This window comes from Nanorana parkeri, unplaced genomic scaffold, assembly GCF_000935625.1.
Source record: "Nanorana parkeri isolate BGI_ZX_2015 unplaced genomic scaffold, ASM93562v1 scaffold107, whole genome shotgun sequence".
In the NCBI taxonomy this organism is placed as follows: domain Eukaryota; kingdom Metazoa; phylum Chordata; class Amphibia; order Anura; family Dicroglossidae; genus Nanorana; species Nanorana parkeri.
The window spans coordinates 1,518,354-1,534,257 of NW_017306375.1; the positions used below are offsets into that span (position 1 = coordinate 1,518,354).

Sequence of the window (15,904 nt, forward strand, 5' to 3'; positions counted from 1 at the left end):
CAAGCCAATAATTCTCTAAAATGTGACAGGTCAGCAAAACTCACTAATCACTTATGTGAGCTGTTCATTTTTTTTTATTATTATTATTGTACTAGATTAAACTTTCTTTTCCCACTTACTGTCACCAATTCACTATTACCTGTTGTTTGCATTTCATTGTTATCTATTGTTTTTGATGTTTTCTTTCATTTCCTTGTGTTATTTTTATACAAGTGAAAACTCTAATCATTTGTACAGTTTTCTAATTTCATATTATGCTCGGCATGTACATAATTTGCCTTTATTTCTCATGATATTTTGCCCTGTGTAATTACACTTAGTGTTTTCTTTTAGCATTGCCCATCATGAGCACCATTAAGCAATAGTATAAGAAATCTACCCATCCAATTTGCTGACTTGCCCCCCTGGCTACTGTCCAGTAGTATAGTATCACTGTTCAATAGTGTCCATAGTTGAGCTTCCCCTAAAATGGTCTAATTTATAGAAACACATCCTAAAGTATAACTCAAGCCAAAACTTTTTTTTCTCTTAATTTTGGATAAAGTATGGGAGGGTTAAAACAGTCGTCTTTTATTTTTGTATTTTGCCATCTGTGTCTCATTAGGGAGATTACACTCCTGTCCTGTAGATCAACAGAAAATGAGAGGATATCTTTCTAATGTGAAGAGAATCCCTGTTTAGACAGTGTCCCCATTGCAAGATTTCGAGAGGACACAGAGAGAGGACACATACAGCAGTAAAAACCTGACAGTGGTTCTAAGCCCTCACCACGCTAAATCTAAAAAAAAAAAAAGTTTTGCCTTTAGTTTATACTTTAAGGAAATGAAGGAAGTCTACATTGCCCTTTGACCTTCCAGCTACTTTCTAGCTTGCATTGCTACTGGAACATGTTTGGTTAGTACAACATTTAGACACCTTAACTTATCTTCATTGTACTTCCGCCTTGGACCAGGTTGAAAGTTTTTGGATGGAAAGTGTGTGATACCGATAGCCTGTCACATGGTTTATTTCTGGTCCTGCATTAAAAAATTAAAGCAAGGAATCTGCTTACTATGGGCAACACAAACTTTCAGCCACTTTCTCAAAAAGGCTTTAATTCAGAATGATCTGCATGCTTTTCTAGGATTCTGTGCAGACAGTGATTCTATAACCCTTGCAATACAGAATGTACTACTCGACATCACAGTGCATGGGGCATTAGTAACAATATAGCGTAATTATGGGTAATAAAAATGTTTTGTATGATTTAAAATTTTTCATTATGATTGTATATGGATTTTCACCATACATCAGTTTATTTATGATTACATAATACATCTATTTTTTTTTGTATGAACACTGCTAATTCTTGAATTAATGGTTACTATGAATGATTCATGTGTTGTTTCGTTTTATTAATGGTAGAGGTGTTTTTTTAAATATATATTTCACTTTTAATTTAGTTCTGTTATACCTTTTATTTATGTACCATACCTTTTACCCTCGAATGGCATACATTTTCTTGACTTTTGTTAATTTTTTTTTTAGTGTGATTTAACTGTCTACCTTATAAAGAAAGAGGATGTTTTATTGTATTTTTACATTCAGATCGTATAGTTTCGTAGATAATTTAACCAAAATCACTCAGTGTATTATCCAGTGAGTAAAAGTATATTTTAAACTGTGTAAATACTTTCTGGACTGGCTTCTTTTATTCAAATTCTATTCCTCTGGATAAGGAGTTTCTTGTTTACATTACGGAATAAACTGTAGAATCTCTACGTTCATGTACTGTAAATAGCAGTTGTGTTCAGCCTATGAATAAAAATATACCTTGGATGGTAAAAATCTAACCACTAAATTTCTTGTCTTGTGGATCTATCTTATTCCTTTTTAAAATGCATGCAATCTTTGTTACTCCATGAGTACAGTTGATCATTTATGTTCCTCATTATCTCAACTCTATCAAAAAATGAAAAAAAAATTGTCCTGGCCGGAATTGAGCTTTCACAATAATCTGCTCAAGAGGAGTCATGAGGCAATGAATTTAAACTATAACCGAATATAAAAGACAAAAGTTAAACAGATACTAAACTCAGGAGACAAATCTTAAAAATGTATTCCAGTGCCTTAACTATTAACAAAAATGTAGCTTATTTGTGTATCACTCAGCTGTAGATCCTCAAATCATTTCTAAATTGGTGAATTCCGAGCCATGGGGAATAAAAGTAGCCACCCTCCAGAAGGAAGGACTTTGTCCTGCCCTAGGGTGACAACACTCTATGCAACAGCAGTGTTGTCACCCAAATCGCATGCTTCCAGTGGGACTACATCACCTGAATGTGCAGCAAGACTGCCTTTGGGATTCACATGCCCAGTCACAAAAAAAATCTAAAACAAGTGAGGTTGTAATTAGCTAATTATTATTAAAGCAATCAGGATTTTCACATAAGTAAGACTTACAGGGTTATTCATTAAAGGGTGAAAAGTTTGCAGAAGGCATCAGAAGTGAACAATCTAGGCCAACATAGCTAAGCTGCAAAGTGAGCTGAATTGGAGATTTTTTCCAAATTAGCTACTTCGGCCTAGATTGTTCACTTCTCCTGCCTTCTGCAAACTCTTCACCCTTTAGTGAATAACCCTGTAAAAGACTAATAAAGCACCTGGTCCAATTTGCATCCATTGCTGCCTCCTAAACAATTAAGGTCAGTGATTGAAAAAACAGCTATGTCTCATTTTCTTAGGCTCTCTTCTTACCTTGTACAGTCACACAACCAATATTGTACCGTGATTAAAAAAGGGTAAAAAGCTCCAACTGAGAAATGATAGGCCAGTAAACCCAACTTCTGTTCTGTGTGAAATATTTCAACTCATTCTGATGGAAGACATACAAAAATGTTTAAAAACTATAGTTGAAAATAATTGCATAACTAGAAATCAGTATGGCTTTATAAAAGGTCATTTCTTAAAGTGATCCTGTCACCACAAGATCACTTTTACAATATAAAGATCACCTGCAAAAGAAGCATTTATTTACTAACCTTTTAGCACCCCAGGAAGGAAAAGCCTCAGCTTCTCAGCTCCCCTGCCATTGTAATTGTTTGACCATTGCATGGGTCAAATGCTTGGGTATGTCACTACAGGAAGTAGGAGTTGGCAAGAGGAACCACAGGGGGCAGGAGGAGGAGTGACCACTCATCTGACAGTTGAATGCTTGCAGAGGGTGGAGTAGAGATGTGCCATATTTTCCTCATATCGAGTGTTAAAAAAGGTTAGCAAATAAAAAGCTTCTTTTGCAGATGGGCTTTCTGTAAGTGGCCATGTGGTCACATGGCCAGTTTAAGTCTTTGGAGGAGATGAGTTCATATGCGAGTGTTGGAAATGTTGATTTGATATATATTTAGAGTTTGCTAAAGCGTTTGATACTATTCCTTATAAACGCTTGGAGAAACGCTTACAGAAGCGGACAATGCAAGTACTAGGGAAATTGTTATTACAGAAATGCCGAAAATATCCAGTTTAAAAAATATTTCAAATGAGTTATAGTTCGCAGTTGCTTTCCACAGAGATCAGTGTTGGGCCCATTTCATTTCAATCAGTATTTTCTTTTGTAGCTTTAATAATATTTTCTAGCCGCTGGGAAAATGAGCTAATTTTTCAAATGTATTCAAATTTGAGAAGAACCAGAATACAAGCTGTTTAATTTTGATAGAATAATAAAGGTCATTTTGAATTATTTATTTAAGACACAGTCTACATACATCATTTGTCAACAGATGTTTATTCTTTTGTAAAACAGTTGTCCAGATTACAAAGTCTTAAAATCACACAGCCTTCTCAAGCAATCTTAACTTCATATATTTCTATACAAATAACTACACAATAAGTGGATAGTTTCCAGGATAACAGATAAAGGTTACAGCAGGCAGACTGTCACCTCCCAGTAGCTGTAGATTATGATGAACCTTAACCACAAGAGAAAAATCCCATTCTTAAATTCAATAATATCAAAGTACCATTAAAGGCTCCTGTATGATGGTCTAAATAAGTACCATACCCCGTTACTACTGTATGTGATGTACAAGCCTAAAAATAAACAAAAATCTTCCTTTACCCTCTCTGATTGAGCCAAATGTGTATCTCACACGCTACCCCTCCCAGACACTGCAGTTCACAGTGGAGCGATTCAGCAATAAAGGCAATACTGTCAATCTAGAAAGCAGTTGGCAGGACTAGGCTTGTCAATCAGCAATGACAATGCTGATAGTCAGGACCCTTGTCATATTTTTCTATCCCAGTGTAATGCAAGCAGACTCAACCAGCATGAGAGTGGCAGCTGTTTTCTGAATTCAGGAGCAGTGCAGCATCCTTGCCACACCATGACAGGAAGCTGCATTAGGTAGAATTGACAAAATACTGCACAAATACCCCATCGATTGTACTAATTTAAAGTTTATAAACTGGATTTTTGAATATTAACTCATCATTTTTTTTCTAATGAACTAAAACAATTGTGGCATAGTGAGCTCAAGTTCAACAAACTTTGAGGTTCCGTTCAGAAAATGGACAGCTGTAATCACAGTAAAATAGTGGCTGCATTGCCGACCTGTTTCTGGAAATGTTAGCTGCCTGGCTGTCCCTAGCTTCAGTGCCTGCTATCACTGATACAGAATAAGAACGTTAGATTGAAATTAGAACTTATCTTGTTTTCTTCTGGGCGAGTGACTTAAAATATTGATGCCACAGGGTCAGCATGACAGTTGGACAATTTTCAGAGGAAGAGGTTAGCAACGGCAGCTTTATATTTCTCTGCTGATAGGTTTCCTTTTATTCACTTGGGTATGGCATATTCATAAATATAAATGCAGGTTGAAGCAATAGGTAACAAAATGGACAAACATAAGGAAGAGAAAAATGCTCCTTTACTACGTCAGAATGCATTTAAATAACGGAAACAGCAGTTATATTCGGGCTCTCTCCACTTATATGCCCGAGAACATTTTATTCTCGCCCCTTGCCATTATGACCTTAGGGCAAAACCCCTGGTTTTAGAACATAACGGCCTGGATTTATCAATCCGCAATAGCATTTAAAGTGTATATAAAAGCAATACTTTTTTTTGGTTTTGGGTAAAGTGAGGAAGGTTAGACCCTCTCTCATGTTTTGACTGTCACCTGTGTGCGCAATGGGAAGATTCATCCCTCTTTTTGTCCTTATGCCCATTGTTACCAATACAGAAAGTAAAGGGAAATCCAAAATGAATAAGAGAAAATCACACAAATGGGGAAAATGTTCTGATGGCAACTATCTAACATACAAATTATGGTACTTCACTCTGGAGAGCTGTTGAATCTCCAAGACAGGAAGTAAAAGAAAAGTTGCCATTAGAACACAGAGAAAAAAAAATTAACCGGGTACGGATAAGAAGTGATATAGATACTAGATGCACCTTACAGCTCTTTGCCCGAAAGTAATGGATTTGGTGCTCATTACTAAGTTGCCATGATGAAGGGACCCTGTGTGGCCCAATATAGCATTGTAACCTATGTGACTATATTCTTCAATAAAGCAACTGCTATTTGCACTTTTTAAGCACTCATTGAGTGCTGGTGACCAATCTCTACACTGCTGGTAGAGGTATACGACATCTGAAAGTGAACTTCATGTACTTTTCATTTCCACTTTTGCGGTCAGAATTGATATATGTTTGTGTTCCCAATCACGAAGCATATCTAATAATAATTAATGCATTGAAAAAAAAAACCTTTTAGATTTGCAGGCATTTGCATGTTCCACCATACTCAATTTCAGTAACAACAAACTCTGACTGTCCTAATACTTAGGACAGACTGAGCATCTCCTCACTAACATGCAACGGGCTTTAACCCTTTGTTAGGACAGACAATCCTGCTCATCTAGTTTAGAAGTAATGATGAAATCTGCCTGCACAGTACAGACAGGGTCAATCATTTGAAACAAAAGTCCCCCCAACCTCCCCAGACAGTGAAAACTAAGCAAGATTTTTTAATGCTGGTGTTAGCACAATAAAAAAAAATCTAAAATAAAGGTAAGGTGCAATTTTTTGAAAGTTATGCTATGTGAATGAGAATGAGAACATGTAACAAATAAGTAGGTGCTTTCCCAATTTGGCTGCAAAAGTGGAAATACACTTTAAGTGGTCTATTAGTCTATATTTTTACATTTTAAATTAAATGTTAGCACAAATTAAGTGTTATTTAGCATGCCTTAAGTGCCTCAATGCTGCTTGATGAATCAGTTGCATGTTTTCAAATCTATTAACTGGAGTTCAATGATACGCGTGCATTATTTATTGAAGTACCATTATGTAATTTCTTTACAATGTTTAGTAATAGCAACACTGATTTCTAATGAAATATATTAGACCAAACAATTTTCAATACACAGTGCCCGGATAAATTCACAGATTCCTATTGGTTTCCTGGAACATCTGTTTGCCAGCCAAAGACCGTGCTGGATTTCCCAAGAAAGAAATGAGGACAGAGTGTTTAAATTGACAACATAAATATTCCACCATGTACTTTTCTAGGGGGTCTTTATGCAGCACATTTCCTGATACCAGATTTACTGATTAGTCCTATTAGAGACACTTCCACTTGCTGTATTCTCTAGGCAGATGAGTGAGCGGGGAGGGAAATTTGCATGTGCGTGGTTTGCTACACTGGTAGACATGTTCTGTACACACACACACCTTTCTGGTAAAGCCACGCACATTTTGAAAAATTTTAAAAGTTCATATGAAAAGGGTGTGATCTGCAGTAATGTGGTATTTCTTCAAGAAATTGGTTGGAATCATCAATACAAAATTTTAAGATCCTTGCAATATTTGTAGACCTTGGGGACGTTTTCTAATGGAGCTGAAGTTTTATTTTAAAAAAGATTGTGAAGCTCATGTTTGACTATTCATTTTAAAGAGATCTTTATCATGCCAAATGAGGCCTATTACACAGCCACATATTACCCACTCATCAACATGTAGCAAGAGTGGTAGCAGAGGTAATCATGGCTGCCAGGCCCCAATATAACCTTAATTCAAAATGTGTTATATTTATAGTTAGCAACTTTGTTTTTTATATAAGGCAACAATCAGATTTTGTAAAATATTACCTAGCCTTTAGTGACTATAAGAATATAGGTGTATTAGTATTGCAACTCAAAGTGACTACAGGAGGAAATGCTTTGAAGTGCTTTTTTTTCACTTATTTTCCTACTAGCATCTGGGTCTTTTTGGATAAAAGGTTCTTGGAAATAGAGCTTTTATCTAATGTCACCTAAAGTGTAAAATATTGGTGTTTTCTGCAGTTCTCTGATCAGAACTAGTCTGATTCCGATATTAAACCGCATAGATAGTAAACACAGATATACAAAAAAAACCTTATGGGTAAATATTTGGTTCACCCGAGCAATTTATTTTAATTAAAGACTTTTTAAATCTTTTGTGGACTCCAGAAATGACATATTTCTGGAATACTGTAGTTCCCAGCTATGTTCATATACAAGTTTAATATAAGGCCACACACCACTTGCCTTTTTTGTTCACCAAGTTTTCCTGAAACACGAGGCAGCGTTTTGTCTACTTTTTGGTGTTCCCATCCACAATTATATAAATCTTAATTCACTGAATTCCCCATAATATAAAACACTTTTAAAATTCAACAGGAAAAGCGAGACGGCTTTTTTTATGTCCATGTGGCAGGTGATGGGTGAAGAGTTTGGAGAAGGCAGGAGGAGTGAACAATCTAGGACAACATAGCTGAACTGGAAAGTGAGCTGAATTGGAGAATGTTTCCAATATTTTGGTCTAGATTGTTCACTTCTCCAAACTCATCACCATTGAGTGAATAGCCCTGTCAGTCTTTTTTGTGTAATTGGTATAACTATTTAGAAGCTCTAGGTCCCAAGTTCACATTTTGCTTTGGGTCTTAAGCTTAGCTGCAGGTTTCGCAGCTAGTGCTTTTTATTGTTCTTATTTATAAGTAATTTCAGTTCACATAAAATAGTAAGATATACATCTACTGAACGCGTATGTATGATAAATATAAAATATGGTGTATATATAAAATGTTTCAGTAACATATTGTGTTGCATATGGTTATCAAGCAGAGGTAAGGTTCAGACCAAGGGAAAGTTGTGTGGGTTAATTAAAATCATGCAAGTGAAACTCATACAGTAATTCCTAATATAAATATATTTAAGAATATGCTATTCAGTGTGCAATTTAATGTACAAAGTTTCTGCAGAGGAAGAAGGTACAGAATTGTTGGACTGAATTTAAGGTACACATCATTTTAGCCTTCTACAGCTTGAAAAGCCTGGTGACAAAAGAGATGTAGGTGACAGAGCAGCAGCACTCAATTCTATTTACAAATGCAGTTGGTAAAAAAAGGGGAGTAGTAGTTCTATTTAGATCACAAAGCATTGTGAGCCCAAAAGCAAGTACACCCCTTGTAGTCATGCCTTGGGCCCTGTAGTATAAAAATAGTGCTGAAAATACCCTACTTCGGACATCTAGCATATATTAATAGGTGCATGAAGGTCAGGGTAGAGCACATAAAATAATGTGGCAAGGGTCTTATCAAGAAAATATGTAACAACTCTACATATCAGTTATAGGAATTGTAATAAGAACAGAAGCAGGTGTATGAATTTCCCGATGACGTTGATTGATACCATTTTGCCGCAAGGACCTTGTATCTCATTGTTTGATTATGAATGAGCTTAGATTGCCCACTCACAAAACAGCAAGGACACAACCACCTTAATTCTCCTTGCCCACAATTCAGCTTGCTACTACATTATAGGTGAGATCTAAAATAGCTATTCCTACCTTTCTAATGCATTCACAGTGCACATAAATAGATAAACAAATTACCAATCAAACAGACCATCACAAGTAATTGTTTAACTCCACTTATTAGTAATACGATTTTTACCTTTCTAAGGCTCAAAATCTTAGGCTCTTGCTGAGGTTATACTGGAATACTTGAATTAGTTATAATCGACCTGGGAAGTACAACCGGACAATGCAAAACCTGCAATCTTCCTGTTTTATTCTACCATCCTATAATATTGATCATTTCTCTCATAAAAACTGCCCATATGAACAAATATTGATTTACATAAGATTTCTTGGCTGATTGTGGAGAGATCAGACTTTTATTTACATAGAAAGGGCTTTTCATCATTTATTCACGGGAATACACAATAGCATGGTCTCCAGAAGGTTCACACTGAATCCACTTATTACAATTTTTAGCTTTTATAACACATAGCATAACTGCATGCATATTACAATCACAGCATTGTAATCATCAACAATATTTACCATTTTGTATTTGAGGCTACTCTCTGTGACTGAAACAAAGCAATCAATCTGCAATCATTGCAACCTGGATGGACTCTTTAGGAGTTCTTGCTTTATTTTATTTTTAAGAGACTATATTTAACAACAGCCTATCATAACCTTGGGAAATTCAAACTGGGTTTTCTTAAAGCTGATTTCTATGCAAATAACAAAGTACTCCTTAAAATCTCTTTTTTCCTATTTGAATAATAATAAACATGTTTTTTTCACTTACAAGCCACCTTAGTGTGTGTGTTTTTTCCCTTTTTAACCGCCATGATGAAGTTACAGAGCTGAAGTGTTTCTTTCCTCAGAGATGTCTAAGAGAAAAGATTAGCTGAGGTGTGTATTGTTGGATATTTAGCTGACGAAAGATCTAGCTACCACCCCACCTGGAGTTTGCCTCCTTCAAGCAGCTCTGAAGGAGGGGTAAAACCTGGAAGGGTGTCCTGCACAACCCTTTATGCTGCTGATGCAAAGAAAGTAACATGAGTGTCCAACAGAGTGAGGGAAGAGAGAAGGCTGAGAGCTGCATCTGCCGATGGATATCCAGTAAACATCCAATGGCATACATTCTGCTCTAAATGCCTTTTATTTCCAGTGATTAACATGTTGACATGCCACACACACACACACACACACACACACAACTGTTTTAATTCTTGCTCAGTTTGCATGGTTATTAAAATATTTTAAAGTAGAGCTTCAACCAAAACTTGTTTTAGTTTAAATTCTAGTGCATAGAGGGGTTAAAACCTACATCAGGTTTACATCAGGTGTCCCCATCCATAAGAACTTCCCTCCATCCAGTGACATGCTAGGAAGTGAGCATTAATGAGGGGAGATCACACAAAACACATATCCAGTTGGAGAATATCCCCTTTCACACAGATCTCCCTCTGTGTCATGAAAATTGTCATCAGGACAAATCATGATGTTGGATCTAACCAACTTGACGGATGTTCTAACTCTTCCTTAGACTATGCAAAGCTGGAAACAATTTTGGGATAGAGGTTTACTTTAAACAGCCAATATGGCTGCTGTTCTACTGGCAATGCTGACAGTAGTCAAACATAATATAAATGACTATTTGCTTCCAGTTCCCCTGATTGCAGCTCCATCGTTTATTTCAGTCAGCAAGAATACACAGTATTTGAGGCAAACATATGTGACATTTAACTATAAAAGAAGATATTTTCACATATGGTTGATATTTATTGTCATCTTTTATACAAATTGCAAAGTATGTTTCACAGTAGCTACGTCTAGCATGCTATTTGATAGTATCAACACCCTACCAAAAACAGGTGAAAAAGAAAGAAAATATTTACAGTCTCATAAGATAGAACAGCTTTTGGACTGAGGTGCTTCTTCGACTACTGGGACGTTGCCGCCATTTTCTTTTCCTGTTGAGGCTGGGGCTGCAAAGACAAAAAGAAAATGTGTTTGTCTTGTGTAGCATCAACCATTTATATAATTTATTGGGAATGTCATTTTACTTGGAGACACATTTACATGTTTTTAAAGTTTTTTTTTACTGCTTATATATACTGTATATTTATTATTTTTCAAATGAAGATTTAACACAAGGCTCACCCATGACTCCGGTGTCATATGGCCTTATGGGTTTACTAAATATAAAGAATGGCAGAATATGCTTGCTTTCCGGCTGTCTCTCTAATTTACAGAGCTGTCTGAACAGAGCAAGCAGACAGAGGGACAAGTCACTCCCCTCGGTTATCGGGCTGTGTGTAAATTTCGGCTTGCGCTATTTAGCTCTGTAAACCATTCTTTTTCATCAAAGTAAATAAAACCAGCATTAAAAGCATGTAAAAAAAGAGCCTAGAACTCCTGCTAAGTTGGAAATGTGGCAATTCAATATTTATATTTACCTGACTTAAAAAAGAAAACATTTTTAAAGATGTATTTTTTCCTAATAATATAAATATAACAAAGAAAATGTATACAAAACACTATTCATTCCCTATACATTTATGGGCATAAGTCTGCAGGCAAACACAAATGTAGATATGTTTGAATAGAGTTGAGCCATTATGTATGATCTGAATGTCAGCCAAATATGATGTTAGTTGCCTATACATGATAACAGCTGAAAGTGTATTTCCACTTTTGCAGCCAAATTGGGGGTTCAACTGTTGTATGTTTGTTATATGTTCCCATTCACATAGTATAACTTAAAAATATATTTAAACATTGTTGTTTTTTAAAGTGCTTTATACCTGATTAAAAACCATACCTAACTTTTCCCTGTGGGAAGTTATGTTTACTCTAATTAACCCTGTCTGCATTTTTCTGGTAGATGTCACTATCAGTTGTAATCTAGATTTTCAAACTCTCTGTCCCACCAGAGGGTTAAAGGTTATAAGCTTTGAATGTCAATGAGAGGAAGTTCAGTCTGTCCCTTAACTTTCACTCTCAGACTGCCCAGAGAAGTCTGGAATCTGCACAAAGTCCTTCACCAAAGGAACATCTAAAAGGTAATAAATATTTTTTTTATTATTTTTGCTGTGTGAATGGGAACATAACAAACATATACTGGGATTTTCACAATTTAAAATGCACAAGTGGAACTACACTTAAAATCATGTCACTCCAGGTCCAGTTTCTTGGCGCCTCAAGAATAGGAGATTTTTAGTCTTATCTTTGTGATATGATAAATGTATTAAGATCATTTTCCCTGAACAGACTAGGATAAAGTCATCCATACCTGGCTTTGCTGGTTGTATGCCTGCTTTCTTTTGCTTTTCCTCTTCCAAAGCTTTCATTTTAGCATCATACTCATCTGCCAAAGCTTTCCATTCTTTTTTATTGTTCAGAATCCTGTCATACATTGGCTGGATCTCTGAATGAAATCTTGAAAACTCCTGTGTTAATATGAACATTACGTTATAGGTTATTGGTTAACTGCCCTAATCATTATGTTTTATCATATAACATTTTGGTGTAAACATGGCCCTACATGAATATTTAATTTACATTTCACATCGCTGGCCAGCTGCACTGCTTAAATCCTGCAGGCTATATCTTCTTCCCACTAGCTTCTTATAGACATCTATAGGGCCAATTTCTGAGGTTGTAGACACTCAGGAGGTGGCCCCATACACATCTATGAGGATCCAACATGCAGATGCAGTCCAGGGGAAAAAATATCAACTGGTAGGATGTAAACAATTTGTCAGGCCGAGACTACATGATCCCAATAAAAATATGGCTGGTGGGTGAAGTTGTCTGGGTGGGGGAGGGGAAGGGGGGTTGTAGAATAGTCTGAAAAATACCATATGATACTTGGTCTTCTAGGATTGCAATAATATCCCTGCATAACCATTGTGAATAATATTAAGAGAAGAGATGCTCTCCACGATCTGGTCAATTCCAATAAATATGTCAGAGCACTTTGGAGTGGGTTTACTAAATGTAAACAGGCTGTTCATTTTCCAAGGAAATTTCCCCTTAGCTTAGTGAATGGGGTGGACATTCAACCCCCATGTCTCATCTTCGAAGGAGCAAAGAACTCTAGCACAACGCTGATGCTCCTGATGACCGTGGCACGCTTGGATCAGAACCTGATGTCATTAGGAAACCTTTTCAAATTGGATAATACTAAGAGACGTTCCCTGCGGTAATCTGCATATTATTTTCCCTATTCATATACAGGCTTATTCATTATCTGTTAGTCATATCTGCCTTATCTGTTATTGTGTGTCCTCAAATTGAAGGATGATATGCAAGTAGTCACCCGCACACCTGTTCCACTGTGTCAAACACCCTTTATTTAGATGTTACGAATACATGGTGGCATTAGTGGACAGCAACGTTTCGGAACCATGAGTGGTTCCTTTATCAGGCAAACATAATGACTGCAGTCACTATGTCAGCCTGATGAAGGAATCACTTATGGTGTGATACATGCTATTATGGACTAAAATATAGCATATCACATTATTAAATACATACCTTATATACAAATGTGCACACAAAATCAATAAAACCACACTGCAGCTTTGGAAGCTCATCAGCTTTGTTCCTGTCCATCATTGGCTATAACAAAACAACAAAACATATTATGAAATATGTATATTTCACCATTTTCTCTAAATGATTTCACTCTATCACTCCATTGTTAAAACAAAATCTGATTTCATGTGTTCTTTTTTGTGTTAAATATGTGTAAATTCCTGTAAAGATATGTAATTAATAAAAATTTTAATAAAAAGGTGATTTTATATATATAGATATATAATATCTATATATCTATATATCTATATATCTATATATATATATGTATATAAAAAGGTAATTTCATTAATATGTGAAGAGACCCACAAAAGCCAATTACAAAGCAACTTCCATTGGTCTATGTTCACTGTACAATAAAAGCGGAAACTGGATTGGTTGCTGCCTGTAAATACATAGTATTGCTGAGTTCACTATGATATTAAATTCATCTTTGCAGTTCAGACATTGTACCTTGTTTGTATGCATGAAGGCTTACACTTCATGCGCCATCCTTTGCGCCATCCTAATGCAGGCCATTGCATTAGCAACGGAGCATGCAAATCTCAGAGGTAAAAATTGTTTTTGAATGCTATTTATCAATATCTTTATTTTTGTTTTTTGTTACAGTTCTTCATAAATTATACTTACGATTGGATTTTGCTGCAATACAGTCCTTTCCAAGTCACCTTGTTCCCAAAATTCTGCTGCAACCAACAATGCAACCTACAAAGTAAGCATTCTAATGAATGAAATGGCAGTTCCAGCTAAACAGTTACATACATTTTTAAAGAACATGTATACAAACTGTTTATTTGTAAAACAATTTACAAAGTCTTATGCTCCGTCCATTCCTGTGTGCCATATAGGTACATAGCATAAGAAGGGTGACAACACTTTCTGGCACTGACATATACTATGAGATAGACCATGTGCTACTGACTCATCTCCTCCTGATCTTTGGCTGTTAGCATCACGTGATAGACCAACTATCTCTCTCCTGCAAGCTAACCCTTGCGCCACCCTCTCCAAAACATCAGATTACAGAACCGTGACTCTTACTGTACACCTCATTTCAAAATAATAAAGACCAGTCACTGCTGCTCTCCCTCCTTGTACAGGGTGACTGGTCTTGTACCTGCCCCCTCCTGTAGCTTTCTGCAGGAGGCCTATAGTGGATGGAGGTCTGGTGGATCCCTCCCACAGCTCTGCTCTCTGCACTGGCTATGTGCGGCACAGTGATGATGATGTCACTGCAACTTTAACAAGGTTCTAACAGAGTTTGCAAAAGCATTTGGTGCACACAAAGTAGATTTATAGCTTTTGAGGCTACTGAGAAATATATTTCAATCAAACAAGTTTGTGCCGCCTGGAGTTCATCTTTAAATATAGTGTACAGTATGTTTTTGTAGAGTCCTGTAAATTACTACTATGTAGCAAAATAAAATTAGTAACCCAAGTTAAAGAATACAGCAGAATTCTGAATACCATGTTATGGAAAAATACACTCTGAGAATGCGCTTGACCTTGCAATGTTTCTCTCTCTGTCGACTCTGCATAATTAGTCTATGTCTTGGAACTAATAATCACTCAGCATAAATACTGCCCACTGTGGGAACACAACAGTCCTCTGACAGCTGGACAAACAGTTGTATTGTTAAAGCGTCTAGTTACTGAACAAAATCTTCTGTATAAAAAATACAATGCATATACTAGTTCAGCTTTGCATGCCTGTTAATCAGGAGCACCATAAAAATGTATTTAAAACTGACATTTAACATTTATTTTTAGGCAAAAAATAAATAAATATAAAGGCAATAAAGTGCATTAACTCTATATTTGTATCGTGTGTGTGTGTGTGTGTGTGTATGTGTGTGTGTGTGTAGTATGTTTTATATAAAAGAGTTGTTGCCATTCTTTTTCAAGATGTATACCTTGCTCTGTATTTCCCATGGCTTTGCAATAGCTGAGAGATCGCAGGCTGTCATCATCATTGCCCTATATAAGAATAAAATGGTTATATGTTAGGTACTAATAAACGTTCAGTTGGTTTTTAGCTTTTACAAATCGAAGATGGCAACAAACTACAAGAATTTGACTACTGATGCAACAGACTCAAGCAAAACTAAAGACTATTCGGAAGGATATGGTTTTAACCCCCCAAAAAAGACTGAGTACTGTTTTCCATGTAAGTCTAATAGTCAGAGGTATTAACTTCTCACACACATCTCACTACAATGCTTTCATCTGCTTTTCTCTCCAGGAAGACAGCACCATGTTAGTTTAGGTATTATCCAGAATCAGCATGTACTTACTAGGATGAGGTATTGTGGACTTTAAGTGGGCATTTGCATGTATTTTCCTGGAGTTCAGCTTTAAAGGAGAACTATGGGGTCAGTGTTTTCCCCCATAGTTCTCCTTGGGGTAACGGGAGGACACAAACTAGCGTCCTCCCGTTACCCTAAGCTCAGTATACCGCAAGCTACAGCTCGCGGTATACTGAGACACCGCAGCCGGAGCGGATCTCGA

At 36.3% G+C, this 15,904-nt stretch overlaps 1 protein-coding gene across 1 annotated transcript in view; it reads right to left on the bottom strand.

Moving 5' to 3' along the window:
• Positions 1-10,696: 10,696 nt before the first annotated feature.
• Positions 10,697-15,904, bottom strand: part of PDE6A (phosphodiesterase 6A) — a 67,778-nt gene continuing 62,570 nt past the window's right edge. Inside the window, exons 18-22 of the mRNA XM_018553060.1 lie at positions 15,310-15,373; positions 14,027-14,101; positions 13,337-13,420; positions 12,090-12,246; positions 10,697-10,782 (exon numbers count right to left, since the gene is read on the bottom strand). Of these exons, the coding sequence (XP_018408562.1) occupies positions 10,697-10,782; positions 12,090-12,246; positions 13,337-13,420; positions 14,027-14,101; positions 15,310-15,373 (466 nt within the window). The remainder of the gene's footprint in view (positions 10,783-12,089; positions 12,247-13,336; positions 13,421-14,026; positions 14,102-15,309; positions 15,374-15,904) is intronic.